General features: G+C 33.7%; 1 protein-coding gene across 1 annotated transcript; it reads left to right on the top strand.

Annotated features, from left to right (window-relative positions):
* The first annotated feature begins 7,523 nt into the window (after positions 1-7,523).
* LOC133682339 (uncharacterized) lies at positions 7,524-12,453 on the top strand. The gene is made up of 7 exons (XM_062105633.1): positions 7,524-8,014; positions 8,095-8,183; positions 8,297-8,435; positions 10,939-11,037; positions 11,189-11,311; positions 11,559-11,821; positions 11,912-12,453. Exons 1-7 carry the CDS (start codon positions 7,873-7,875, stop codon positions 12,020-12,022), a joined length of 966 nt encoding a protein of 321 aa, XP_061961617.1. The 5' UTR covers positions 7,524-7,872; the 3' UTR covers positions 12,023-12,453.
* The last annotated feature ends 248 nt before the right edge of the window (positions 12,454-12,701 follow it).

The following is a 12,701-nucleotide window of genomic DNA, read 5'->3' as shown; positions in this document are numbered from 1 at the left end:
AGGTTTTAATATTATATCAAAGAATCATCTCAACCAAATAGTTTAAATTTTTAGGTGAGATTTTAAAATATAATTTATATTATTATCTAACAACCTCGACTAATCATACGAATCCTGAAGTTTATGAGATTTGAATTTGTAATTTTTAGAAAATAAATTTAGAGTCTGATCAGTTAAATTATATTTTTTAAAATTAAAATAACTTGATGTAACGGAAAAAAAATACTTATTTGTCATTTAGTTGAATTTATAGGTATATCTGAGATTTTACCAATTCTGCAAACTACATTGCTCTTGTTGCTTACTATATTTAAGGATTTGAGACGCGGCGGACCGTGGAGAAAGAGTGCACGGCTCGCAAGGGACATGTTTTTTTTGTTAAAAAGATGTTATATACTGTTTTATCTCGATGTCAACGAGTCGTTACTTTTTATCCTTCCAAAATAATACTGTTTTATTTGTTTTTTTAAATAAAAATTTCCATTATATTAATTTGATGAAGTTTGGATGGGCAACAATCTCGTGTTTGTGAACGTCGTAACAATTATATTTTAATATGTTTTTTATTTATTAAAATAATATTTTTTTTAAAAAAAAAAACCGCCCTCGGGTCTTCTGAAGAGTTTGACATTTGGTTGCGTGGTTTGGGTACAATTTATATTTGGAATTGTGTTTAACTTAAAAAACATATATTAAATTAATATTTTTAAAAAACAATTAATCTTTTATATTTTTAAAAAAAGACTTTATTCCACCGTACCAGACATTTAGCACGCAAGGACAAGGCTATCAACACGGTTACAGAACTACAGGCTTTGCACCTGGGCATTGTCTTTCAATCGATTTGCCACGTGATCCTTTGCATATTATTAATCTTTCATGCTAATATTAGAAATAATGAGATTATTAGAAATCCCCCCTCTTTTCATGTCATTCTCCCTTTTTTTTTTCAATTTCATTTTTAATATTAATTGTTTTAGTTATCTTTAAATCAACTAAATTACATTATAATAAATCACATATAATTTAATTTTAAATCTAAGTTAAGTATTAAGTTGAACCAGAAAGTTTTTTAAATAACAAGTCTAAACAATCCATAAATTAACATAAAAATCCAATAACTCACACCCTTGGCAAAATCAAACCACAACAAAACCTAATAATTATGGCTACAATAGAGTTTGGGATTAAGAGATTTGCTTCTCCTGTAGTCTCACATTCGAGCTTTGTAGTTGCTAATATGATAACCATTGAAGGCTCACATGGTCATTAATTTTAGGATCCGTAGGATTAGTCGAGATACGCGTAAATTAACTCGGACATAAGTATTAATAAAAAAATTTAGGGCTACAACACCACAGTCCACAAATGTTATTGGATTTTGATTTAATATATTATTCTATTTAAATTTAATGATTCAACTGTCAGTTTTACCGAAACAGATATTAAAATGTTCTCCAACAAATAAGATTTTTTTCTTTTGATGACGATATATTATTGAAGATTTTTCCAGCTCCATTATATTGAATTAGTCAATAGGGAAACTTTACTGCTATCCACGGTGGCGATTGTATGTTGGAGGGAAGTCTACACGGAATTTGACAAGGGGGATTTTTCCACAGCCACACCTCTGATCTTGCAATATTTCCTCCCAATACATTGCAATGACTTTCAGTTATTCTACAGTAACTTATTGGTGTCTTTTGAAGGAGGTGCCTCCACTTCTTCTTTTTTCCCATGTACTTTTTTTTTCATCCCTTTCATTTCACCCCTTTTTTCTTTCCACCTACATTTTTTTTCTTCAATTATGTTATTGTATTTTTTTACTAATTATTCAAGTTATTTTTAAATTAGTTAAACGGACTAAATCATGTTAAATATTTTTTATATAATTTAATTTTAAATTTAGATAAAATAAAAACTTGAATTGAGGGATTATATTATTGACAGGCTAAATTTTAAAATTAACATGTCAATCCAATTTCAACAATAATATCAAATATTTTTTTATAAATAATTATTTTTTATTATATCAAAAAAATCAATCCAACCTGATTTTACTGTAGAATGATAACTAAAAAGGTATTTAAAAATGTGATAACGATTGTTTTTCAAAATGTTTTTTTTGTTATGAAATGCATCAAGATAATATTTTTTATTTTTTTTAATTATTTTTAAAATCAATACATTAAAATAATATGAAAACACTAAAAATATTAATTTAAAGCAAACAAACAAAAAAAGTAAAAATATATTTTTTTAAAAAAATATTTCTAAAACACAAAAAAAACAAATTTTTAAAACTAGATTTGTATTAAACAACTAAGTCAACCTAATCTATCTCCTACAAGGACAAGTCATGCATGCATTAAATATATATGTATATGCCACTTAAATCATCCTTGTGAAGTGAAAATACCCATGACTTTATCATCCATACTCGTTAATAAACCTTAATTTCAAACACTTATCCCTTAACTAGACTTTGAAGCAGGAGGTGGCAAAGGAAAGAATTGATACGTTTGTCACTCTCTCAATGCCTACACCCGTTTCATTTCAGGCTCGTATTCCTTTTTTTATTCACCTAATCATTCCAGAGTTTCTATCAAACTAAATCTTTATTTAATAATGCGGTTGAATTTATTTTTTAAAATATTTTTCAAACAACTTTTTTATTGAAAAAATCATTAATTTAATGTCTTTCAAGTGTTTTTGTTGATTTATCTTGCTAATGACATGAATAAAAAAATCTAAATAAATTATTGTAATATATTTTTGATTAAAAAATATTTTTATAAAAACGCTATACATTGCATAACAATTGTCATAACCCAAATTTTGACCTTTTATTTTAATTATTTCATTTACTGAAAAGGATATAAAAAAAATGATGATGAAAAAAATAATAATGACGAAGAGCAAGTAAAATGAAATAAATGAAGAATGAATTAAAATTTGGGTTAAGGGCAACATGATTGGAAGTTTTGAGATTTAATTAAATTAATCTAATTAATTCAATTAAGGGTTTAATTGGTGAATTGATAAGTTTTGAGACTTAATTAAGCTTGAAATTAATTTAATTGATCAAATCAAGGGTTTAATTGGATAATTGATAAGTTTTGAGACTTAATTGGACTTGGATTTAATTAAATTAATGAAATCAGGGACTTAATTGAAGAAATAGCAAAGTTTGGGATTAATTGATGGTCCAAATTGCAAAATTAAAATCCAAGGACTACATTTGAAATGGCGCACAAATGCAGGGGGCCAATTACAGTTTAATCGAAGGGCTTAATTACAAAAAATTTTAAACTTAAAGGGCCAAAATGAAAACAACCATTAAACTGCCGACACTGTTCGTCTTCCTCAACGGTTCAGCCGCCCGCCACCACCATTACACCTGCAATTAATGGATGAAACGGCATTGTTCTCTGGCTATAAAAGCCAGAGAACGAAAGGCCACAAAAAAAAAAAAAAAGACAGTAGAGAGAGTGACAGAACCGAGGGGGGGGAACTCACAGAACCTGGGGAGAAGGAAAAGAAAAACTGGGGGGACGGGAGGAGAAAAAAGAGCAGAACTGAGAAAAAGAAAAAAAAAAGAAACAGAACCGGGGAGGAGCAAAATTTGTGCCCCTGTTTCTTCTAAAAGAAACAGAGGCGCTCGGCGCCATTCTCTAGTAAGCCAGAGAAGGCCACAGAGAAGGAAACAAGTAACTCAGGGGGCACCACCTTCCCCCCTTACCACTGAACTCACAGACGAAGAAGAAAAGGCAGAAGACTCAGGAGACGGAGACTGGAAAGTACAGAAGCTAAAACTCAGACGAAAAACCAGAGGAGACGAACACAGAAAAAAACACAGGAGCGGGGGGGAGAACACTGGAAACAAGGAGCGACACAGAGAGGAGAACCAGCCCCACGTTTGTCTTCATCCCTTCATCTCAAAACCGAAGGTGACAGAACGCAAACAGGAGAGGGTCTGGTAAACAAGAGAAACGAAACAAAAAGGAAAGACAAGCAGAAGGAGCAAGAGGAAACTTGAAAGCAGGAGCGTCGCCCTCAGCAATCTCGCGCAAATCTTCTGCAAAAGAACCATTCTTTTACTCTTTTTCCCTGCTTTTCGTTTTAATTCACTGTCTGCCGCTTACTTTGAATTTATCTCCTCATGCACGCGTGATTTAGTTCACGCGTGCTCCATGTGGCCCAGCCGGGTCACTGGCTTGGGCCAGTGACCGGGCTGGGCTAGCTGGGTCTAGCCCAGCCCATTAAAAAAAATATAAAAAAATGTGTATGCATAAATAAAAATAATATAAATTTATTGGTCTATTCACTGACGCCAGAGTCAGGAATAAAAATACCGGTTTAAATTTATATTATTTTTATTCATTGTATTTTATTTTATTTATTTAATTTTATTTAGCTAAAAAAAAATAAAACATATGTGCATGTGTAAAAATAAATTTATTTTATTTGTTTATTCACCGACGCCAGAGTCAGGAATAAAAATATTGATCCAAATTTATTTGATAGCTACGTAATATTTACCAACACCAGAGTTGGAATTATTCGTAGTTGAATATTCACTGGCGCCAGAGTCAGGAATATTGCAAGTAAATCATCAGAGCATAAACCAATAAATACTTAGCAATTTAAGATAAAAGCAGTAATGCAGTATGCCTCAGGCAGAACGTTTAAGGGGTGATAATATATTCTCTTTTACGTAATCAATCCCGTACCATAGAATCTCTGTTGACCAGTTAGGGTTCCTAGTGACCATAATACTAGGTGGTGACTCCTCAAACAAGACCTTTTCCCCTAAAAGAACAAGATGCCAGATAATCTGTTCTTTTTCCATAATATAAAAGTACTTTTTAGGGCCGCCGCGATGTCGGGTGCGGCAACAATACAAGCACTAAAAACATTTGTCTCGTGCCATTATTCTTCATCATTCTCAACCTCAATTTAACATTTGTTTCTTCATCATCTCTATCTCAATTTAACTTACATCAAAGTTATCTCATTAATAAAGTGTTGGTTTAATGATTAAGACATTGTTATATCTCTATAAAGATAAAAATATAAATTTAATCCTTATAAAACATACTTATTAAGAAAGATAGCCATATAAACCCCAAACAAAACTAATTTTAATTTTTAAAAAGAGTGTGAAAATACTCATATAAACAAAAAAATATATATAAAAGCTATCTCATCATAATATTTTTTTTTCCAACCTCGTCACTAGCTCGACTTTCTTCAACTTGCACTTGATGGTCCTTCACGTCGTGTTTACCAATACGAGGAGTGGGAAACGCAATGAAGGAGAATAAAATAAGTGACAAAACAACAATGTCCTTGGCCCTGGAAAACATGACTTTCATTCTTCTAACTTTTTTATTATTATATATTTTAAAAGTCTGTGAGCGTAGTTCAAATCCCAAAATAATAAAATAAAGAAAAAAAAACAAAAAAACCTTGCTAGAAGGCCAACAGGAAATCCCTGCTAACAAAGTTCATTCAAGCGCATCTTCCTTGGGTACTTGAAAAATTCCAGTACATGGAAAACCTATATATATATATATATATGTAGTTAAATCATAAATCACATAAATAATATAGTTCAGCAGGACAACATCACGGGCAACACAAAGGTTATCCCGCTCTCTTTCTCTAGAAGATATATAGCTTTTTAATAATAAAATTCACGACTATGACTTTTTTGGTAACACAGCACCTCCTGAAAAGTCCATCATGTTCAAATGTGAACGCACATCTTCAACAAACTAGTTTATTTTTTAAAAAGAATTCATGTCTTTGTATTTTTTTTTAGAATATCACCAAGTAATTTTTTACACCGCTTATATCCTTGAATTTTAAAAAACTCAATTGAGAATTTTTGTTCATTTTAAGATGTTCTGTCCACGTTTGCATTCAAGTCATTTTATAAAATTTAATGTTTTTTAATGATTTAAACAAAAGTTCTTGATTGAAAAATTAACACAGTTAAGTAGTAAAATTGAAAAAAAAAAAAGTTTTAAGCAGGAAATTGACAGTACTCCGATAATTTGATGGTGTATTTGATATTTTCTAATTTAATTAAATTAATGATTGCATATTTTTGTACCCTAATTTTTTTTTTATTTGCGTGAGGTGTCCGGGTCAGCTTGCGCGCACCACGACTATTTCCCACGGTCCACTGGATATCCTACAAGTCCAGGAGCAGATAAGGCATCGCAGGAGTGACAGATATATATATAAAAGATCGAACTCGGAACAGGGACAGAACAAATCATACAATTGATCACAACAGCTAAACCAATCGAGTGTATCCTAAATTTTGACATTGCCAGATGTTAATAATAGCTCACGAGCGAAAAGGGCCATTGCCCCTAACGGTATTAATTAGTTAATATTCAGGGCCACGCAAGCTATGGAAACAAAGGAGTTATCGTACAGAAGTGGTAATACGTAGTTGAGCGGTCGTGCTCCTTGCATGGGCATGGCTCAATTATCCACTCAAATTAGCACCTAGCAAAACTCAATCCAATTGGGGCAAGAGGCGTTGCTTACCTCGCACGCAAACTGGGGATGCTCATTACACCAGAAACCAGAACCCAATTATATATAATAAATATGTGTTGTTTTTATAATTTCCTGTGAATATTTATTATAGTAAAGTTAATTAATGTAAAGCATTTAATAATTGAATTTTTACTATAAAATATACTCGCCTCGTATAGTATCGTTAAATATTCTATGAACAACTATTCACTTACATTACTATCTAATTATTTTAATCATCATGATCATGTCATGGTCTTATTATTTGTGCTATAATCATTGCCGTTAGGGGTAGAACTATAAAATTATAATTGAGAGTGTCATTATAAAAACTATAAAGTTAGAGAGCAAATATTTTATATTTTTAGGAACTAAATGCATAACTTTTATGAAAAATTAAGGAATTTAAGGACTAAAATTAGAATTTTAAGAAACTTCAAAGACAAAATTCATATATATAGTGTTATAAATATGGTAAATTGCGGCAAACAGTTGATGGCGCACGCGTTAGGAATTTTTATGTATCATCATGAACTTTAACCACCTATTGCACACTTGTTTATTTTTGATGATAAGATGATATCTGAAAAGATTAAAAATTATTTTTTAAATTATTATTTTTTGTTTAAAAGTATATTAAACCATGTTTTTTTTCTACGTTTTCGAACCAAAATAGTAAATTTCCTAGTTAATCTGATGGACTGGTTTTAAAAGAATAGTATTAACTTTTTTATTATAATTTAAAACAAAACCCATATACTTTTTTATTAGCAAATAGTCTTGGAGACAATTCCATAAAAACAGGGAGGAGATAGAAGGAGGAGGCATAAGTCATAACCCACCCTTAATAGTTAATTCACACCAATTTTTCTATGCGCAAGAAAGGGCACATGCAAAATATTCTTCCACGCACGACAGTGATATTTAAACAGCAACACCACGCGCTAATCACACATGATTTTTATACCGCATCAACAGGCATCCTCTTTCGGCCGATAACCTAACCACAAGGGCGCACGTTAGCCCAGAGTCAGCAAACACAAAGCTCATTTGCAAGCTACCTAATAAAACCAACCCTTCTCCTGTCATTAAAATTAAACAAAGAAGACAACAATCATTACTTACATTAATTCGTCATAATCAAGTCCCGATCCACTCTCACCACCGCCCTCCACCCCGGCCGGAAGCGCACGATAGCACTGACTCGTCACCGCCCTTCGTGATCACAGCGATCTATCGATGTATGTAATGCAATAAAGAATAATTTGAGAGAGAAATTAGTGGATATCATGGTGGGATGAGGAGGAGGAGGAAATGGCAAGAGGAGTGAAATGGGGATGTTCGTATAAGAGAAGCACACTCATTGTTTGCTCTATTAACATTGTTGTTGCTCTCTATGTTCTTCGGTCTCTCTATGCTTCCCTTTATCTTTACTCCAATAGTGATTTTAACAAAGGTAAATAAATCTTCTTCTTCCTTTTGATTTGAATTTTGGAGATATGTACATGTGCATATATTTTTTTGTGTGTGTTGTAGTTGTAAAGTATACGCCAGATCAGGTTAGGAAAATGGAGGAATCAATTCGGATTCGAAGAGCGAAAGAACCTTTAGAGCTTGTTAAAATTGTAAGCATTTTTATTTTGGGTTTTTAGTTATTGTGTGATTAATTTGAGGTTTAGATTCCTTAATTCGATGTTGGAAGTTTAATTTAATGAAGTTTTTTTTTGGTTGAGAAAAGGTGAAGGAACTCAAGGAGGAGTTTAACAGAGGAGAAATGGTGGCTGGATTACCGAAAGAGGTTACGGACAGGATAACTGATGAGATTCTGCAGAGATTGAGAAGCTTGAATGCAAATGCTAATATCAGTGAGCAGAGAGGTAGGTTTATCTTTCAATTCTGTGTCGTTTCGTTATACAATTGCCTATGTTATGACAGATTGGTTAATGCAATTAGGATAGGCATGGACACTTGGTTTGTTGGGTTCTTGAATGCTCAGCTGATTTTAAGTATATTATTCATCAAAGAACAACTTATTTGGTATAATGCGTGGGAGGCGTAGAGAAATAGAAAACATTCTTCTTCTTTTTCTGTGTTCGCTCGCCGGATTAGTGAACGATAAAGAGTGGTGTTTCATCTTTGTTGTTTGCTCTTTCTATACATGTTATGCTTGACTGCATTATGTATAACTGAACCAAAGATGAGCGATGTAATATATTGAACCTTAGTTTTTGTCAGGGGCCTATGCCCCCCTACCCTATATTTGTATCACATGCTGGAAAACGAACGAGAGCAGGTATTCCTTTTTCTTTAATAGGATGCCTTTTTTTATTTTGATTTCAAGCACATTCTATTACTGTTGTATAAGGAGTGTAGATTTCAATGGAATTCATTATCACCACCATACACACACGCACGCGCACACGGCCCAAAAAAAAAAAAAGAATGAAAGAATTCTAATTCTATAAGGTTGAATAAAAAAAAAAATTCGATTGATTATTTAATATGCTATGCTTAGTGTGTGACTCGTTGGTTTTTCAAAGGTCAAAAAAAAAAAAAAAAGACCAATGCATACTATGAACAAATGAATTAATAAGTATAAATATAGAATTAAGTATAAATATAGAATTTATAACCAACTCATCGCTTCACATTATCTGGATCTGGATCAAAAAAAGCAGTCAAAGTCAAGATAGAATCTATTGGTCATTTCATTGTAGCAATTGAAATCTTTTTTGCATAAATAAACTAATCGAATTATCTGGTTTTGTTTTATTATGAAGTGCTTAAACATGGATGGGTTATGGCTTTAAACACCATCTCCTCCATCAATTGCAACATGCTTCTTCCATTTTCTTGCCATATCTACCTCCAACTCTGCTCTACATGTTATGAAGTCACAGCTACATTTGTTTACTTTCATGACACATTGCAATTTCCCCCCCTTTTGTACTAATATTAACATCACCAGCACCTGATGCTTACGCCACACTCACCTTCATGCAATGAATCGACCACCTCTATCATTAGCTCCATGCCACTAATGACATTTTTACTGATTGTGCCTTTTGTACTAATATTAACATCACCAGCACCTGATGCTTATGCCACACTCACCTTCATGCAATGAATCCACCACCTCTATCATTAGGTCCATGCCACTACTCACATTTTTACTGATTGTGATCTCATACTTGTCATTATAATTGGTGCTACCATAGCTTTTCCATGTCGCATGTCTCACCATTCCAAGCTTTATGACCTCTATTTGCATTATTACCATGCTGCCCTTCTTGATGATTTAAGGATTTGTGGCCTTGGTTTTGCTATCACCAGCATCCTCTTATAGCTCTTTTTTTACCTACTTCACCCCCAAACTACTATGTTGTGAATGCTTACAGAAATTGTGGCTAATTTGTTTCATGTGGCTGTCAAATAGCCAATTGGAAAAGTAAACACCTTCTCATAAAATGCTATACATTGTTTGTTAGCTATAAAATTTTCATAATCAATCAGATATTGCTTGGTATGAAATTAAACTGAACATCCGATTCATTTTTATTTATTTCAAATAAAAAAATTGATAATGCATTGAGATTGTGGTATTTTAGTGTTGATGTTATGCTTTGAATCTTGTTCTCAAGGTTCTGTTTGCAACCTTGCTCATCATGCACTATATAAAGAAAGAAGGAATCTATAATGGAGCTGCATGATATTTGTGGGGATAGTCTATTATACCTCCTTTTATTTTATCGCCTTCATGGTTAGCTTGGAAATTGGATTAAAAGAGAGAAGCTTTTTCAGAAGCTACTATGTGGAATTTCCATTTTGTTAACTGATATTATTTGACAGAGAGCATCTTTGGCATGTAAAATTTCAGCCATTCTTTGTTCTGAAAGCTGTGAAATTTTCCTTCTATTTCCTAATCTATGCCATATTTAATCTCCCTGTCTTAGAATTTATCTAAAAGCGTTCTTTGGAAGTTGTCAAATATTTTCACTGATGAACACTTGTCTACCCTTGATATGGTGACCTCCTACCTCAGGAAGGTCTAAGTGTACTGTCTGGGTTATTTTGGACTGACATCATCTTCTTGAACAGTTACTAATTTACTCAGCTGATAACATTCCAGTCCTGGTTGTTTGAGAATTTGATTACTGCTTTTTAATTGTATTTCTGGTCTCATTTTCAACATTTCACAATTTTTAGCAACATTAAAGGTATGATCTCCAGAAAGTGATCGCTTTCTTGTCTACCATAGGGTCATCTAAGCAATGTAAAAGGATATCAATAGGCCATTTAACATGGTAGCTATGACTTTTGACCTTGTGTACATTGATATCTTGCCACTTATCTTTGTTCTGCTCTTCTTTTGATAAACAGATGCCATTGAAAGCTGGCGCAAAGAAAAACTGCAAGAGGTCAAACAGTTGGTCCATGGAACAGGGGGGCTGAACTCTTCTATTTTGAAACAGGAAGCTGGTATGTTTTTGTCCTTGGAAGGGTGTGGTTTTATAGCAGTTAAATTTCTCTGATGCCCTCAAGGACCATTCATATTTTTTTCTGTAGGAAGCACTATGAATGCTTGTTTTCCAGATCCTTCTCCTTTCTCTCATGACTGAATGTTCTGTAGGTATGCTAGAAAGAGCCTTGGAGTCTGATTGGGCTGTGCTGTCAGAAAACATTGGCCTTTGGGTTCCTGCTGAAATAATTCACCAGGAACACAATGATAAGCCTGAGGGTGAAGAAGATCCTGGTAATTAAACTGAGGTTTCTTTGGGTAAAAAAATTATAATTTAATGTTGCTAGTGTCTCCTCCAGAGCAGAAACAAGTTTATAGGAACCTGCAATCAATTTGAACCCACTGCTGATATCAGCTACCTCCCCAACTCTCCTTCTACTTGAAATAAGAAAACATGATGAATTTCATCTCCCATTTAGGCATTTACTGATGAAACAAGTTTATGTATGCTTGTCTATTTTTATTTTTATTTTTTTTACAGAGGAAGAGGTTCTGCCTGGCAGGCCGTTGTCACCTGAATGCCATGCTGAGCTTCATACTGATTATGGTGGTGTTGCTGTTAGATGGGGCCTTACCCACCATAAGGAAAGTGCAGCTGACTGCTGTCAAGCTTGCTTAGATCAGGCAAAATATGCTAAGCCTGGTGAAAAGAAATGCAACATATGGGTCTATTGCCCATCGGAGACGGGGTGCTATTCACCAGATATCTATCAACATAAAAATCAGGAGTGCTGGCTAAAACATGTAAGGATTAGCTTACTGTTTCATCATGAGCCAACTTTCATCAGGATTCTAACCAATCTAATGATGACATTTTATTTTATCAAATTGCAGGCCGAAAAGCCTAAACTGAATTTCAAGGATAAGTATTCTGACTCATTTAGAGATTCCCACCCAAATGCGCCGTTAATTGTTCCCTGGGTTTCTGGTGTTGTTAGTGCGTGATTGGATGTTACAACCCAAATAGGTCGATGTTAAACTGCTTGAGCTGCAGTCTATCGTCCTGTCACAGCTCCAAAAAGATGTAAAGCTGCCACTGCTGATACCTTTGATTAGGCACTCCTTACACCCAGATCTGGTGAATTTTGATTTTGATTTTGTTTCTTTTTTTTTTTTTGGAAAAGAGAAAATGGCGAGGATCATGATCCTTGGTTTAAATGTCAGAACCATTTTGTAACACGGGGTGCCATGGTCCTGGCGCAGATGATTTGAAAGCTAGGATCTGGTGCCCGGGCAAGGCAGCCTCTTTTACAGTTAGACATCAAGAACTTCCACTTTGGATATTAGCCTTAGAAGATTGGTTCGGTTGTTTGTAAAAGGGATGGAAAAATTGAGTTATTGAAATGGGATGCGAATTTGCAACTCATCGCGTGCTATTGGATTAGCCTCTTGTACACGTATCCCTGCTTCTTTTAGTCGCCTATGGCCTAACTGGCTAACTTTAACGGGGGGTTCTGGATTGGACTTCAAGTGCAGTGCACCTTGCCATCTTCTAGGTTTATAGTTGCGAATCATTTCATGCTGTCCAACTCACAGGGCCCTACCTTACCTTGGAGCGAATTTTAAAAGAACCTATAAATTTTAATATTTTTGTAATTAAAATTTCGAGAGTTTTCGGTGGGAC

This window comes from Populus nigra, chromosome 2 (assembly GCF_951802175.1).
Source record: "Populus nigra chromosome 2, ddPopNigr1.1, whole genome shotgun sequence".
Taxonomy (NCBI): Eukaryota; Viridiplantae; Streptophyta; class Magnoliopsida; order Malpighiales; family Salicaceae; genus Populus; species Populus nigra.
Note: the sequence above shows the minus strand (reverse complement) of the source record. Positions and strands in the feature narration are given on the sequence as shown.

Excerpts from the sequence above, each read along its gene's own strand:
- LOC133682339 (XM_062105633.1), top strand. The coding sequence starts at position 7,873 with ATGGCAAGAGGAGTGAAATGGGGATGTTCGTATAAGAGAAGCACACTC. Across the intron at positions 11,038-11,188 it reads TATTTTGAAACAGGAAGCTG|GTATGCTAGAAAGAGCCTTG; the intron begins GTATGTTTTTGT and ends AATGTTCTGTAG. Across the intron at positions 11,822-11,911 it reads AGGAGTGCTGGCTAAAACAT|GCCGAAAAGCCTAAACTGAA; the intron begins GTAAGGATTAGC and ends ATCAAATTGCAG.